Source organism: Alosa sapidissima, chromosome 2, assembly GCF_018492685.1.
Source record: "Alosa sapidissima isolate fAloSap1 chromosome 2, fAloSap1.pri, whole genome shotgun sequence".
NCBI classification, from domain to species: domain Eukaryota; kingdom Metazoa; phylum Chordata; class Actinopteri; order Clupeiformes; family Clupeidae; genus Alosa; species Alosa sapidissima.
In genome coordinates, this window is record NC_055958.1 from 18,893,572 (window position 1) to 18,910,822 (window position 17,251).

At 41.0% G+C, this 17,251-nt stretch overlaps 1 protein-coding gene across 10 annotated transcripts; it reads left to right on the forward strand.

Annotated features, from left to right (window-relative positions):
• The first annotated feature begins 4,456 nt into the window (after positions 1 to 4,456).
• Positions 4,457 to 15,012, forward strand: lnpa (limb and neural patterns a). Of its 10 annotated transcripts, XM_042082600.1 has the most exons (15): positions 6,499 to 6,571; positions 6,919 to 7,047; positions 7,297 to 7,409; positions 7,673 to 7,770; positions 8,142 to 8,183; positions 8,972 to 9,159; positions 9,260 to 9,318; positions 9,450 to 9,490; positions 10,487 to 10,570; positions 10,656 to 10,707; positions 10,842 to 11,060; positions 12,150 to 12,255; positions 12,507 to 12,577; positions 12,999 to 13,163; positions 13,915 to 15,012. In XM_042082600.1, the coding sequence occupies exons 4-15, from the start codon at positions 7,744 to 7,746 to the stop codon at positions 14,127 to 14,129; spliced, it is 1,269 nt and encodes a 422-aa protein (XP_041938534.1). In that variant the 5' UTR covers positions 6,499 to 6,571; positions 6,919 to 7,047; positions 7,297 to 7,409; positions 7,673 to 7,743; the 3' UTR covers positions 14,130 to 15,012. The 10 variants fall into 10 exon arrangements, with proteins under 10 accessions (XP_041938562.1, XP_041938580.1, XP_041938598.1 ...); XM_042082655.1 differs by lacking the exons at positions 6,919 to 7,047; positions 7,297 to 7,409 and having other exon boundaries at positions 6,465 to 6,571; positions 13,915 to 14,167; positions 14,314 to 15,012; XM_042082609.1 differs by lacking the exon at positions 6,919 to 7,047 and having other exon boundaries at positions 6,502 to 6,571.
• The last annotated feature ends 2,239 nt before the right edge of the window (positions 15,013 to 17,251 follow it).

Genomic DNA, 17,251 nt, shown 5'->3' on the forward strand with positions numbered 1-17,251 from the left:
TCTCGATACAGTTTTTCTTTTAGTTTAACGGTTCATAAGAAACTCTCGCTAATGCCAGCGATATTGATGCTGCCTTGAAAGATGATTATTAGCATTTTTGCTCTGTGGTCACTGGATCTTGTGCATACATATGCTTGGTCACAATACGGGGACAGAGTACTTTGGACATGATCTGACTAGCCAGACACAATAACTAAAACCTGATGTACTTCATTGTATAGTGGTTTTGGTACTTGCTTGATGAGTTTGGACACTACTGGCTTGTGGGAACACACTCATACAATTTAACCAAGATAGTCCTTAGGTGGATAGTGGGCTAATACAACCACTGGTGGGATTGGCGCAAATATGATCAATATATTAGAGAGAGAGAAACTTTATCTTTTGGATGGCACCACCTGTTTTATCCAGGTGACTCAACTCAATAAGGGGGTAACTTCGCTGGCGCCTCTAGCCTTAATAGGTGGTGATAATAAACGAGGGCCGTTTTTAATTAGTAGCGATAGTGATACGCAGATGGGATCAGGTCAGCATGCAGTGGGCAAACACATTTTCTATTGGGACTGCCGATTCATGGAAATCAAGGACATGGCGATTTGCTGTACCGCATGGAATACACATTTAGATTAGATAGATTCGTTATTCATCCCGAGGGAAATTTTACTAGCTATTATAACAGAATACGGTTTCTTGTCAGAAGTTATGACGAGTGTTGAAATCTAATCAGTTAAATCGTGTCTGTTTAAAGTTCAAGGGATGTCAGAATGTTATGAAACTTAAGCTCCAGGCAAGTTATAAACTGTCCAGACATTTCTTACGCAAGGCTAAGTGTCGTCATTCTACAACCACAGTAAGTGAGGCCTTCTCTTGAATGGGCTAGTTGTAGGCCTGGGTACATACAGCAGCTGTGCTTGCTGTCAGTCACAGTGCATGCAAATATGTGTCAATCAACACATAGAGGTAAGTATGACTCTGTTGGCAGAGTGTATCTGCATTTTAAGAAAAATGTGTGCCTGCCATATGTTTCTAAAGCTTCTGAAGAGTTTAATCAACATCCATATAGAAGTACACATTTTACATACATGGCTTCTAAACATATAAATGGGCATTTGGCAAAAGTGTCTCATAAAAAAATAATCATATGTATCTGAATCTAGAATGAAATTAAGGTTAATAGCAATTGATCATATTTCCTGAATCATTCATCAAGTATGTCCTAAAGAAGGGAAGGGAATAGCCTACATGGTGTGTACTTGTGTTGATTCAGTTCTTGGATATATTTTACTTTGAGATGTTGAACAGTCATACATATTTTCATCTCGTAGAATATGGATACAGTAGGAAAGCATGTGCGGCCACATTATGTCCCGGCCATTATACAGTATATTCAGAACAACCTTGAGTCTTGGGTACATTATGCATCCTAGTATAAACAACCTTGACACAGATCCAGTGAGTGATGAATATAGACTGTGATAGGCCACCCATGAAATGGAATAAGAGAGCCTCTATTGGAAATTATATTTTTGGACAGCAGTGGGTACATTTATGAAAAGGGTGTCTGTACTCTCTCCTCTCACAAAAGGCTTAAGGAAGTTTATTTACAGAAACAGAATGTGAAGGTCTAAGGTAAATTAATCTAATTGAGCATTTAACTGAGTCCATCTTGGGTAAAGATTACAATGTAATGAGCCACCTATCTGGATTAATACAAAGTGAAGTATATCCTTTTACTGAACAAATACAACCATTAAGGTTTACAACACTTCTAAGAGGGGGGTCTTTTAAAAAGAAAGGCCTTAGCATTTTGGAAACTATATGTGTCCTACACAGTGAGAAGTAAGAAGGCAATTTCCTTCATGGGCCATGACAGAAAATGTTCAGCAAGATCCTATTCATATATAGTGTCTCAAAAATGACAACTTTCAAGGCAACTTAATTGGCTTCATTAAACAACATTAGCTGGGATTTAATGCAGACAACTACAGAAGCAGAATACAGGCTCATGTCACTGTCAGAGAGTGGAGGCACTGACAAAGCTTTGTCAGATCTACTCGCTAACAATCATTGATTTTGAAGTTACCTGAATGGTTCTGATGTTTACACATCACTGATGATTGACATCACTGTCATAATAAATCTGTTTAATATGACATGCATTTTTGTTGCAATGCAAAACAACCCATCACTGGATTTACATATGGATATTATCAAATTGTGCTCCAAATTAGGTCAAAATCTAAATTCATGTTGTATTTCAGGAAGGGAATAGGTCACTTGGTCACAATGAAAAGTTTGCCCTTAAATTACACTAGTTTTTACAACATGCAGCTGGGAATATGGCTACATGTATACAGAGTATCAAGAGTGAAATCTAGACTGGAAAATGAATTGAAATGAATTCACATGAGTATGCAGTCTCAAATGTTGTATTGATATCCATGGGGATGATAAAACAGTTAGTCAGGTACTTGGTGGCCCCAATAGCAAAACCAAACCCATTTTGTGAGGATAATGATTCCGATTGGCCGATTTACAGGAATAATTCTTGTAGGCTACAAGCAAGCTGAAGTAGACAGTTCTTAGGCGCTGTCCACGTAAACGGTGCTGAAATATCAGCAAAATCAGTAGGCCATTTGGAAACGTCAGAGTGACCGCATATATACTGACTGATTGATTTGTTGACAAGCAAAGTTTTATATTACTAACTTTGTTCACTTTTATATACATAAACGTGTTGCTGAAAATGTCCATATCAACTCAGCTTCAGGAAGTTAAAGTTCGATCACTAAACCAGATGATTCAAATTAGAACAACTCCTCAGCCATTTAATCTATTATCAACCGTTTTAATTGCATAGGCAGACATACATGCCCAGTTGTCCACGTCTGAAGTGGTGTGAGATCTGTGAGAGCGGTGACTACAATGCTGCACACATTGCAGTGCGTGCAAGAGCATGCTTAGAGGTCCTTACACCGGACGTGGTGAAGTTAAACGAGCATGTGGAGAGAAGACAGGCCACTGAGGACAGATTACAATGTGGCTTGATTTAATGCGCGATAGCAGCACATGGCCTTTTGATTTCGTTTTCTTCTTGCCAGACAATTTTTGGGCCCATTCATTTTTCTTACAAATTGTCGTCTCGAATTCAGAAATTCGGTCCTAACCAGCGCACAACCTACCTCAAGACGAAAATTCCTAAACGACGAAGCTATGGCGGGTCATGTCAGCATATAGCCTGTCGCCTACCTGTAACCTTCATGAGCAGATATATATCCATACAAGTTTTAGAAACGGAGCCCCTTACACCCCAAGGCTATGTTGATCGCAGATGCCAAAACACACATCGTAAAAGTTCGGCAAACTTAATAGTCTACTCACCAATGTTCATCGCAGAAGTTTCTAGGTTCATTAAAACAAACCCTGTAACAACAGAAGTTCAACACATTGGTAATTTAGTCTTTACAAGTGACTACATTTCCAATACTGCTTTATTATATTCGTGGTTTGGGACAGGTTTTGGAGGAACCAAGATCGTCTGACTCAGAACTCAATTGAAAACACTCCTGAGGGTCTCATGCGTTAGATCTCCTATTAATCGGTCACTTAACTTATTAGTGTGTGAGTGTGAGTGTGAGTGGGGGGGGGGGGGGGGGGGGTTAAACGTGTATAGCCTACGACTGTTAGAAGTTAGGAAAAAGTTAGGAAGTTAAGCAAAAGTGCCTGAATGTGCCTATTTGGGACTAACTTACCAAATATGCTTTTGAAAAACGTATTCCAGGCACTAGGCTAAACTACTGGTCGCCCGTCAACAGCAACCCCAACCTTGATTGCGACTGGTCGTTGACATTTTGAAAGAATGCTGAACGAATAAAAAACAACGGCATTTGCGAAAGTCGTACGTTTCCATTCACATTTTAATGCGCAATGCGAATGTGACACTGATTTAAGTATAACTCGACTAACTAAAGTTGACTTGATGGAAACCATTTATTTGCAGTTGTTGCATTTTTACCTGCGTGTTTCTGTAAACGTAACCCGGAAGACCTTGTGTTTTGAACCCACTTATCACAACTCGTTTCTAACTTTTTCTTTTTAACTCGCATAACAGTAGATATCATGGGAATGCACGCAGATGCACGTATTCCTGAGCCAATTTTTCATGAATGGGCAGAATAAGCGAATGAGCTGAATGCCCAGCTCTACTTATATGCTTATAGTAGCCTAGGCTAGGCTAGTTCCAACGTAGTAGGCCAACCAACAGACCGCTGTCTGACATATTTGAGAGGTAGGCCTAAAGTGCCGAGACTAGACAAAAGACATTCCTTCCACAGTCACCCAGCTTCCCATGACACATTACAAATTAAAGGCCCCCTAAAGCGTTTTTTTTTTACCTTAACAAATAGGCCTAAATAATAGAATAGTAGTCCGTTGGGATGCATCGTGTCATTCAGCATGTCATCCCAAACTGGATTTACCTTCGTCTAAATATCAAATACGTTTAGTGTTGGTATTCATCGTCCAAATGCCTGGAATATGCCTGCTATAATCTTTTACTACAACGCAACTTTACACCCTCATTAACTGTCCTCATTAACCAACTGTGCGGCAGCCAGCACATGACTAAGGTATGTGAATTTACAGTGCACCGTTTTTCGAAAGAGGGCCTTTTGATAACGTATTTTTGATTTTAAGGCAGTTAATTAGGACTGTAGGCCAACAATGTTGAACAACGCCAAAACGAAGAACAAAAAATAAATATATATATTTTTATTAACACGCCGACTACCACCAGTAGGCCTAATGTAGAAGCTAAAAAAAAAAAAAAGGCTACAAACTTGCAATGGTTGCGAATAACCGTTCGAACTACGGTTTTGTAATTCGCAAACTTATGCGAGAAACATACAGGAGTTATTGAGGTGTGTTTCTGTATGTAGACATGCATTATCTCCAATTGTGTCATAGCCTATGGTTAAGCGAAGGATAACACGAGAAGGCCTACACCTATGGTTTACTGATAGCCGCACACGAAATGTGGGCCTCATGCGGCCTAGGTATGGTCTTATGGTCAGGGCCCGGCGACCCCGGGAAACTATTGGCTACAAAACACCGCATCTCCATTTACACCAAAGGACCACATAACATGTAAGTGTTATTAGTGTTTTTATTGCAACCTTGGATCCTGGCGACAGACTAATCGACCATTTAACCCAACTGCCTTATTATGGTTAGGCCTACCCGTAGCCTACGACATGAAATGCAACGACAAAGGGTTCATTTAATCTAGGCCTAATTCATGAATGATTTGGGCTTCAGCAGGCTACAGGCGCCATGAATGAATGAATGCATTAACTCACTCAATATCCTGGTTCCTTCTATAGATTTCCAGGAAGACGTAAATATGACTTGCTTGGTCTTTCATATTTTTATTTTTGCATTCCCGGTTGAACAAATTGTCTATTGGTTGACAATACAGCCTTTCTAACTAATTGGTTGTTATCGCTCCACCTGATGCGACTTTTTCTGTCAATATATCAATATGGCTGCGATTTGTAGCCTATGGAGCCCCGAAAGGGTCATGGTAAAATTTTGTGCGTAACAGTTCCTTTTCAAGGAAATGCAAAACCAATTACAAATGGATGCAAACGTTTTGCTAGGGTAAATGAGATCAGAAAAAAACATTGATCCTTCGGGGTTCACCAGGCTACATTTGTGGCTAAACCATTAGGCCTAGCCTAGCTACACATCCAGTGGAGCTATCCTTGGTGCTGAAACTTCCCCGAACGGATTTTTTTCATCAAGGCATCAGAAATCTGTGCCTTGTCAGTTGCATTTTCCTCGGCTAACAATCCTTGTCGATCATGGATGAGGTAGGCCTATGGCACAACTTCTTCAACTGATATAACCTATCCAATCCAGTAAGGCTAACGTTAGCTATCATTTTGTGAAAGACTCCCACTGCAAGGAAGTTGATTATGATTATTATGTGTATAGTCTAACGTTATCTAGCATTTCTTCTAAGTTGATTAGGCTAGCCTACTTCATGGGTAAGCAACTTGCTTACCTATCGTTCCCTATTTTAGCTATCATTTTAATATGTCACTGACGTTAGTGTGTTTGAGGCTACATTTTAGCTTTTTTGGGGACTCACATTTAGAGTTAATGTTATTATTTTCCAGGGGTTGGAAAGGGAAATGAGCCCAAGTGAGATTCGTTATAGGCTAGGCTACTATATAATGTAGCCCTCTGCCTGTTTCCTTGCCTATTTCTAAGCAATGATAGAAACCGATAGTTGGCTGAAGATATTTCAGAATGGTACACAGACCAGTCCTAAGAGTCAAAGCAAAAATGTCGGTTGTTTCACATCATGTCATTGTCAAATTAACAAAGTATATAACCCTAGGGCAACATTGTTGAGGCTTGTTTAGATGGGCCTTCTCCCGCCATTAATTCAAGGGAATGCCTTTATCACGTGACGAAGCTGAGTTTGGAAGGAAGGGGTGACGTCACTTTGAAAGTTTTCATAGCTGGCTAATCTCACGCTATTAGGCAACAGTTGTATGCTGGTAAGGTAAGCGCTGGGTATTGATTGACGAATATGGACTGATTTTTGATAAGGATTTATGTGTTTTGGCGGGTTGTTACACATGGGATTCGCAAGTAAAGCGATTTTGTGATGTCTACAGTCTGCAGCCAGTGTAGCCTACCGTTAGCGTTAGCTCGACAGTTTGCAGCAAGTAGGAAGGGCTTGGATGTAGCGTTAGGGTGCAAGTTTTGATGTTGTCAGTATAAGTAGTAAGCTTTCTATGATGTACCCAACTTAAATGCAACAATAGCGAAATGGAATTACTCAAAACCCAAAGTGCATCTAGGTTATTTGATAGCCAATTCATCGCTGATAGTGAGTTTTTCCAGTAGCACTAGGTCAGCAGTGCCCTTTGCTAACACGTCAGCTAGCGAAGCCATCTATGAAGCCAACAATAACGTTAGAAGACGGAGACGAGTTATGGGAAAATGTACTGTTTATCTAGACAGTATTGCACAGAAGTAAGTCATCATTCTTATTAACAAATCATGCTTTATCGTGTTCAGTTTTATTTTATTGCACTTTTGAATAAAATTGACATCGTATGATGCAAGCTTGATTGCTGCATTTAACAGCAAAGTAAGTTGTGAATAACGTTTGAAAGAAAACTAGGCTACCTTACGTATTTATAAAATGTCGCTAGGTTTTTCTGGTCGAGATACGTTTAAATAGCGTTGTTATACGTGACACTGTATGCTTTATTCGTGTAGATAACCGAGGTCCATACGATGAATGGTGTTTGGAGACTACGAGACGGTGGATGTGATGCTAATCGAGGCTTAGTCCAAAATAGCCCCGTGTAATGTTACTACGCCTCTCTGAAGTGGGTTATGATGCCATGAGTCTTAGTTGGTATTATCAAGCTCTCTTGTTCTGGTCTTAATGTTCTGGGAATGAGATGCATACAAGGTTCAGCTGTCTACAACTTGTGCAATTATTAATCATTGACCAAAGACATGTCTCAAGCGCACATTATGTCATATCTGACCAGACTAGTTCACGTCCAATCTTGGTGCTTTGTCCAAGTTTCATATGTGATTGTGTTACAGTACTCTTTTGGGCCTTAGTTAAGTTTGTTTTCAACAGGTGTAGAGACTTTCCATTCTGGGACTGCTGAGGCTCAAAGGAGTGTCTGACTGCGTTGGGTCTGAGAAGAGATGGGCGCTATAGTATCCCGGTGGAGGGTATGTTTGGAATCTCTGGCCAGTGCACTTTACTGCACTGGCCTATTGCGAAACATTTCCCTGCCATTCCTTGCCACATTTCATTAGATAACGTTCTTGCCATGTCTCATATGTTTGCATTGTGGCCACAGTTTGCTGTAAGGTATGCAAAACTTTGTTTGCTGAACATGTGCTTACCTCCTGGAAAAAAAATGAAATGGGTTTACTGTACATGTCACATGTCTTGACAGATTAGGTATTCCCATATTTGAAGATATTGTTTAGGTTTCGCATGATTTGTTTAATTTGCGTTGTATTTCCATCCAAACATTGCAGTGTCATTTTAATAATGAAGGAAGAGTGTTGTGATACATAAATGTTTTCTTTAACAGGCTAAGCCCACCACTGTTGAAGTGTTAGAAGGCATTGATAAGGTAAGAAACTGCCTTCTTCCATCACCTGTCTGTTAGCTGCACTGTTAGGTGATTTAGTCTTTACTCACATTGAGTTTGTCCTTCTTATGACTGGCTTATATAATAGTGAGCCTCAAGCAATTTACCCCAAGAAAGGTCAAAATAGTGTAAATCAAGGAGGTATTTTTGGATGGACCAGCCTCTGTACACAGCCGTTCACTTAGGCTAGTTGCAGACAGTCTGAGATCTATCTATCCCAAGAATTATCTTAGAGTGACAGTCACACATGTTTACCATGCCATGCCAGCTCAGCAGTGTTTTACAGTGGCTCAAATACATATAAATAAGTATGGGGATGGTAGTTTTGGAGATTGACTCTAAGAGCTAAGAACATTTGTGTGTGTGTCTGCTAAACCCGAGTGTTTTTGAATGAATAGAACTTCTGTTGAAGTCATATGACACCCCTAATGACATTTAACCAGGTTGCTGCAGAGAGTCCCTTGGAGTAGAAATAGGTTTGGTCTGTGCAGAAATCATGCCTCAGTATATTTAAACTAGTAGGCCGATGCTTGTTTGTTAATGGTCTCCATGGGCTGTATGAATATAATATTTATGTTTCATTAATTTCAGTCTGTCGGGAGCCACCTAATTATCATGACTGCCTTTCTTGTTTCTGTCTGATTTGAAGAATGATTAAACAAAACCATAATGCAGTTCAGTTTAGTCCACTAGGCCTGTCTATGGATGTTTAGTTGTCATGTTTGTTTCTTCATATGTGTTTTACGATGAATGCTACATCTTTATTCCAGGACATACAGGCCTTTGAAGAATACAGAGAAAAGAATCAGAGACAGTTGAAGATATGGGTGGCAAGACTACTCCTCTACTCGGCCCTCCTCTACCTCATCAGTTGTGTAGTTGTGTATGTGTGGTACCTTCCAGAACAGATGATTGGAAGACTCATCCTGGCACTGCCATTTCTAGTGTTTCCAATATTGTGAGTGTTTAGCTTTTAATGACTTTGTTTAATTTTTGGATCATTTCATGTGTGATCCCCCGTGTGTTTTAATCTCTGGAGTGAATTATTCTGTCCATAGAATATGGTTCCTGAGGAAACTCATGATCGCTTTGTTTTCTAAAAGAACGGAACGAAATAGTAAGGCCTTTTCTTTCATATTAAGAATTTTAATCCATCTGCCTAATAATCTTGATTGACCAAGTGATTTTTCTATTAACAGCAGCATCCAAATCATTAAATGTTCTTGCAATCCCCTTTTTCTCTCCAAGATGAGAAATTAGAAGACCTTAAATCACAAAAAAGAAAAATAGTAAGTATAGTGTTCCTTCTCAATGCACTTTTAGTTTTGAGAATGTGATTATGACTGTGTGTGTTTGTCTTCTATATTGTTGGCTTCCACATCTCACAGCATTAGAGGCAGGCATCATGATGTGTCAGACCGGTCAAAGAAAAGTGCTAGCGTCTGCAGTATGAGATGTGCTTCTGCTCATCATTTGTGTTTCTTAACCTTGACTTCAGTCTGGTTCACACTGGTTCTGTTTACCCTTGTAGAGCTTCACTCCTCACTTAGCTGTAGAATGTGGGACAGTTACAAGACTGCTGCTGGCTGCTGAGTTTCCTCACTCACAGTTGCTATTGAGCCTCCACCTTGCACCACATTGCAGAGAGATAATTTCTGCTCCTAATAAATAATCTAAAATCAATGCAGACAGCGGTTAATTGGCACGGAGACTTTGCTTTGCAGACTGCTCGACTAATGTCTGTCTTTGAATTAATAGCATTTAGCGGTAGCAGGAAATAAATCTGAGAAATTGCTTGTCATGTACTGTCATGTCTAATAACTTTCAATAATTATAGCTGATGGATTTTCACACTTTTCATTATCGGAGTAGTGCATGTAATTATTCTTTTCATTATGTGCAAACAATTAGCCGTATTTGGTTCTTCCCTTAGTTGGCAAGCAAAAGGAGAACCAAATGTGATCTGTAAATCTTACTATTTGGATTTGATTGTTTGTTTTTGTGAGTTTGTTTATTTGAATGTTATGTCTGTGGTTGGTCAGTACCAACTGTGTTATTCCCCACTTTATTATTACAGTTCTGGACATGATGCATCGTTTGTGACATATCTTATGTAGATCTTTCTGATTGTTATTTTGTGTTCCTTTGCCAGACTGGTTCATGTTTATACTGAGCTCATGTATCAAGACTAGGCATGTGTAATGCATTGTTTGTTTCTGTATTTATGCATATAGAAACAACTGTGTCATCTGTGCACTCTCAAATCCTCACTCTGTGTTCTTCAGCTTGAACAGGTGATGGAAACAGAAACCTACAAAAATGCTAAACTGATTCTGGAAAGGTTCGATCCAGACTCAAAGAAAAAAATAGTAAGTTTCGCCCTCCTTGCATGATTCAGATTGGGACCTGGTGAACCTGGCAGAGCATGTCTAATGTTTCTCATTGATAATGCAGGAGTTGGAATCTACGCCTCATGGGCAACCTATGACCCCAAGACCAGGCCAAGGTAGGACATATGTCCAGCAGCCTCTCTTGTTTGATCGTTTGTATCGGAGCTATTAGACCCTGTGTAGGAACGTCCTGCTCAGGACGAGTTCTTTGAGCGTGGAGTAACAGAGATCTTATGCGTACTTATTCTAGAGCTCCGTCAGAGAAATGTCACTCCACGTTCAATGCCTTTGGTGGCCCCCAGTCCTGGCCCTGCACGCCTTCCCCCCGTCGTACCGGCCGCTAAATCCTCCAACGCAGCCCATCACACGGCCCCTGGCGGCCCCCCAGAGAGAAACCTGGCTGCTGCGGCCGCCCAACAGACCTTCATCAGAAGACCCATGACCCCTGGAACTCCAGTGCCTGGAATGGGTGAGTCTGGATCACACAGAAAGAACACTCTGACCCCTGCACATGTTATTGAAGAGCAATGCATTGCAAGACTATGAAGAATTCAGGTTGAGCTTGGACATGTAACTGCTGAGAATTCAACCATTTGACCTGTCAACTTTGAAATTACACACTCCAAATAATTTTTCTATCTATTATATGTGGATAGACAGCAGCAGCTAGAGGAATATGTTGCCTAATTGTTAGTCTCTGACTCTGTAGTGCGTGCTTTTGCCAAGTGAAAATACTCAGATTAACCAAAAATAACCTATGCCCATATAAGGAATAGTCTTTGATAAAGCATACTTTTTTTCAGTTGCATAGGTTTTAGAAGGGGGAACATGTTGTTGGAACAGCCTGACCAGCACAACCATAGAGAGTTGATATGGAAAGACATACTCCTTAAATAAGTCACATGTTTTTCTGTAGCAATATCTGTTGCCAGCTGTGCAGTAGGACATTCCCTAATATGTGCCCATTGAGAGACAAACTATTACAAAGCTTTGAATAATATTTTCTTTGTGCTGTTTTTGAGACTGTGAACGGTCATATTTCCTGGAATTGGGAACTCTATTTTCTCCCCTGTTTTTTGCTGAAAATTGAATGTGAAAAGCAATTTGATGCACAGAGTCACCACAGAGTTTCCATATGCTGGTAAATTAATAAGCAGCGGGGAGCCGGGGACTTTGCCAAGTCTCGCAGAAATGACCAGTCATCTTCCTATGATTCACTCTTGATGTTAAATTATATTAATTACCACTCAGCGGCCCAGCAGGAGCTCTCTGACACAAGACTCTGAAGGGAGGTCCATTTCCAAGTAATTATTAAAATGTGTCCCTTTCAACCAATTTATCACCGGCTCCTGTTGGTAACACTGAGACCTGAGGCTTGGCACCTATTTGTTCACGTGTGTGTGTATGTACGTGCGGCCGTGTGCGTGCGTGCGTGCGTGCGTGCACATGCTGGTGTGTTATATTTTAACCTTGGGGCTATGGCATAGTGATGACTTGTGTTTACAGTAGCGGTTGTGGGGCATGCTAGTCATTGTGTTTGGTCTGCATTGTGTTCCAGGCATGCACCCCCCTGGTCCACCCCTTGCCAGACCCGTTCTCCCCCGAGAGAGGGGTGCCTTGGACAGGGTCATTGAGTACTTTGTTGGGGATGGTCCACAGAACAGGTAATACCAGAGATTCTAACTCGTCAGTTGATAATTACTTTTTAATGAATTAGTTATGTATATTTAAGCAATTTTGTTAAATTGATTGTTTTCAAGTGCATTTTATGGTGTTGACAGAGAGCTCTTATACGCTGTTGGAAACAGGCTGTGATTGCCTGCTGTCAGTTATGTTGTGTGAGTATCCTAAAAGCCAATGTTGTTTTACCCCCCCCCCCTTCTCTCTCTATCTATCCTTTCTCCCTCTCTCCTAGATATGCCCTTATATGCCAGCAGTGCCTTTCGCATAACGGCATGGCATTAAAAGAGGAATTTGAATACATCGGTAAGATTTAGAGAAACACAAGCGCTCCTGTCAGTCTCCATCAAGCACGGCACCTTCATTTGCCCTCTAACATTTGGCAGGCCAGTATATCATAAGGCTTTTAAAAGCTGTTGCTCCCCCTGGCCTTTGTAAGTGAAGAGGAGGGGAAAAAACAAGAGGGCGTTTCTAGATTGAATATGCAAACAAGTGTAGCCCCTCCATCGCCTCCATTTATGTGTCTATTGTTTTTTTTTTTTGCCTTAAGAGTATCATCAGTTTCATTTTCATATATATTAACCTAAGCGTCTATAAAAAAGGGCCTTTGACAGGTCAGAAGATGTGCACTTTGAGTGCTGCTTTATTTAAGAAGTCTTTGTTTATTTATGTCTCTTTTCTGCCCCCCCCCCCCCCCCCCCCCCTCCCCCCCTGGCGTGTTCTAAAGCGTTCCGTTGTGCCTACTGTTATTTCTTGAACCCGGCGAGGAAGACGCGTCCTCAGGCCCCACGCCTGCCCGAGCCCAGTGCTGAGAGGAGGATGATCGCTGACCCCGCCGCCAGCGCACCTGCAGCCCCCGTCGCCGAACCTGACCCCACCCCTGCTGCCACAGGTACAGCGCCGGGAGGGAAGGGGAGCCCACAGACGTGATTTATGATGAAGTTCAGCTGAGGAGGGGGTGCTTGTTTAGTCATTTGATAGTTTTGTCAGGGACTGTGATGGGTTGTGGTAGGTCGGCGGTGGGGCATATTGGGGTTGAGGCGTGGAGTTGGTAGTCGTACAGAGGCAGTCCTAGTGTAGGCTCTTCTGTCAAGGCATCATCTGTGACTTCTCTGTGAGGATGGCCTCATCTCTGATCCCTCTGTTGAAAATGAATGGCTCTTGAATGACTAGATGTGCCTCTTTGTTTTTCTTGTTCTACGTTGGCACATATGATGCAAGCCTATATTTGTTTCTCTATTGTTTTTTTCTCTTTTTTTTTTTTTTAACCTAGTGGTGAACTGGCATCAGTCTTTCTTCATCCGGTATCACTGTTGCATCATGTCTCTGCTTAAATCCACCCAGCCCCTCAGCTTTAATGGGGACATTTGCTTGATCTCATTTTGGATCTGAAGACAGATTCGCTGAGGGATTAGAGGCTTTGGCTGCTTTCATCTCTGTGTCTGGCCCTGCCTAGTTACAAAGCCTTGGCTTCCCAAAGCCTTCCTTCGTCATTTGCAAAATCCCTCCTTGCTGAAACTCGTGGCTCGTGCAGTGCTCTGTTCATTATGCTCATCATGTTGTTGCTAATTCATCTGTAGTCTGTCCTTTGGACATCGTTTGTGTGTTCTGGTTAAATGATAAACAATGTTTTTGTGTTTCAGAGGAGAGCGAGAAGGCCGCCACGGCTGAGTGTGAGGTCCCAGAGTCGGAGAAGCAGGAGTCCGCTCTCGAGGAGCCCGTCACAGAGGAGCCCGCTCCCGAGGAGTCCGCCATGGAGGAGCCCACCACAGACACTCCCCAAAGCCCAGAGCCAAAAGATCCCCAGTCAGACAAATCAGATGAGGAACATGATGTGTCTGCCATGGAGGTGGAGTGAAGAGGACGTCTACGACGCCTACGGAGGAATTTCACATGGTGTGTTTCCGTATGAGGAATGCCCGGTCCCAAGCATTTTGCCCGCGCTCTATTTTGGTGTAGTTGAGTTTTGTTTAATTAAGTTCTCTTTTTGTTTTCTCTTTTACGTTCTTAATAATGGATCATCAATGCTGTACCTGATGCAGGAAGCGGTCACAAATTCTGGAAATGCCAACGGAAGTGTGAAAAAAGGGATTGTATGTAAATATTCAGAAATATTAGAGATGGTGTTCATGAGAATAAAAAGTCTGTATGAAATAGTTCAAGTAGCCAAGCCCTCAGCTTCCATACTGTTGTACACCTCTTCTGTTTTCACTGAAGTAGCATTAACTAACCCTGGCATGGACTGACCTGAGTGTTCACATTCAGTAGCAATAAGCACAGTTTTAGCAGTGAGTGAGGTTTTTTTTTCCTGATGTCTGAAAGAGAAAAAAATTATCTCTCGCCATGTTGGCACTGTTGTGTTTCATGTTTGAATGTATATTTTCTGTGTGCTAGTTTTCATACAATAATGAAATATACACTTTCTGATGTAATGATGAATATTTATAATATTTATATAAGATATTTAGGTCTCTGGTACAGTGCCTTTCATGGAAAGTATTGAGTTGGTTTTAAACGGTCACCAACCACATGTTTACAATTCTGGTACACTCATAGGAATGTTTAGGGGTTATTTATTTCATTCAAGGAAGCTGATCATGATCTAGTGAACCATAGTGCCTTTGTACTTTGCATTTTTCTAGATAAAGGAAGATGTGTGAAGTATGTTATTTTTTTCAAACTGTAGCCAATATACTCGTGAAGAGATAAATGCCATGGATTGTCAATAAAGTATTTTTAAAGAGCTCTTTTGTGTTGTTTTGGAGTCATAATTTAGATAAACAATAGATATGTGAATATCAAAACACTAAACTCTAAAAAGCAAGATGAAAATTATACTTTTATTTGCATTAAATTAAAAGGATTTTTAGGATTTACATAACTAGTTTTTGCAACAGGGTATGTTTGAAATAGGTCTATATAACTCGGGCCAAGGGTCATGTGTCTGCATGCTAACACAGAAGTTAACTGACCTTTTCACTCCTCACAGAGAAAAGCAAGCATGCCCCCGTTTTTAAGCTGAAATTGGGTATTAGGGGTGTTAGTGGTCCAGTTTATTGCCCAGCCGCCACCCTGCACCCATTCTGTCTGTCCTGTCACTGGGGATGTCGAAACGAACGCGTTAAAACACCGTCCGTTTTCATTAGCCACCCTATTTTAGCTTGTGATCATTTTATTTTAGCTCATTGATCATTTCAGACAGTGTTAGATAATGGCACTGACACGCCAGCCCAGCCAATCTTGATTGCTTGACCCTCTTCATTTGCAACAAGAGAGCCATCTCTGCTTGGATTGCCCTCTGCCTCTCCAGGTCCCCTCCGCCTCCACACACACTGTGGACTGGCAGCAGGGTCACCATCACACATTTGTCTTTGGGTTTTGATAATATATGTTTACAGAGACGTGACCCTTTGTACTTAGCAATGCATCAATGTCACACGGACAGTAACACCTGACTTCACACACACGCCGTGTGAGTTTGACCTCTGGCAATTGCAGAGCACAGGGAGAAAAACGCCGTCAATAGGACATTTGATCCTTATTGCAGCAAATATGATGTAGATCAAGTGTTTGTGAACCACCCGCTTGGTCCCCACTCTGAGGTGCATGTTAGACATCCTGACTTGTTCATGAGACATGTCTGTATACTGAGCATTCCATCTTTAAACCAGAGTCACACATCTTGCTGTCTGCATTATATCATTTTCTGAAATGACATTTATTTTATTTGACACCATAGAGTGCACTGTCAGTAAAAATCATTTTGTGGGTTTTGAATTCCCATCAATTTGGAAGCCATGCAATCTTCTCGTTCAAAGATAGGTTTTCTTCTTCACAATGCAAAAGCTGCTTTATGGAAGATTTCACTCAGGGAACAGATGGAGAGATTAGAAACAAATACTAGACAATGCATCTTCCACTTCTTGTAGGTAACCGCTACAACCAAATCCATCTGTCTCTTTTTTTTAAATTGCCTTTGTGCTTTTAAGATGGTTGTTCACTTAAGAGTAATATACCTTACAAACAGTCAAATGGAATATATATCAAACTAAAAGGGGAAAAAAAGCAAAATGATTTCTTCTCTGACAGATGTTGTCTTAGTGGTGACGTTAACCTCAAGTGATTCTGATGTTGTATCAAAACACAGTCTCAAATTCAAACATGTGTATTAGCGCAGCATCTGAGCAGCAATTAATCAGTGTGCTTTAATAGCAGTGCACTCGTCATAAGGGTCTAATACCAGGGGATAGGTGTGTGCCTCAGAGCTCCACAACTGGGATAGTAAATGCTGTTGGAAACACGGCCCAAAAGATTTGTAATGTATTAGACAATGAGAGGAAAAATGAGTAGATCTTTTTTTTAGACAGCATTGAGCTATTTGTCCATACAGCAGAGATTACGTGAGCTCTGTGTTATCTGAGGGCCACTAATTGATTTCCAAGGATGACAAATGACAGAGATGGCCTCTGTGCAGAAGTAATTCTGAATCCAAAATGTGAGTGTACAGTCTGGGCCGTCCCAAGGTCCATAGCTCTTTTCACTCTCATCTTTCACACACACACACATTCCGTTTCGCTTGACTCAAATTTATACTGATCTTTTATTTATACCCCCCAAAAATGGCAGATAAGAAACATAAGTGTTCTTGATATTGTGTTTTGTCATATCTCACAGCCAAAGATTGAAATCCTGGGAAACAATTTTCTGTCGAAATGGAAGAGCATGGCCTCCTGAACCCTGGAGGAAAATAACCCAGCTACATGAGCCCGAATATGAAACAGAGGCCCAGAATAAGTAAAATAGACAAGTGCACCCGCCATGTCACTTTTCCATTTGCTGCCTTTTGGGGGTGAGCACTTCAAGATTCTCCTCATCTGTAAAACAAGGGAAAAAAGAGGTAGAAAAAAAAGACTGTTATCGTTATCTCTATGTCTGTGTACTGAATACCAAAAAATAGTCTGCCTCTTCAGAGCAAAAAAC

Coding starts and splice junctions, on each gene's coding strand:
- lnpa (XM_042082628.1), top strand. CDS start 7,744: ATGGGCGCTATAGTATCCCGGTGGAGG. Junction 9,160..9,259: donor TTTCTAGTGTTTCCAATATT/GTGAGTGTTTAG, acceptor TTCTGTCCATAG/AATATGGTTCCTGAGGAAAC. Junction 12,578..12,998: donor AGAGGAATTTGAATACATCG/GTAAGATTTAGA, acceptor CGTGTTCTAAAG/CGTTCCGTTGTGCCTACTGT.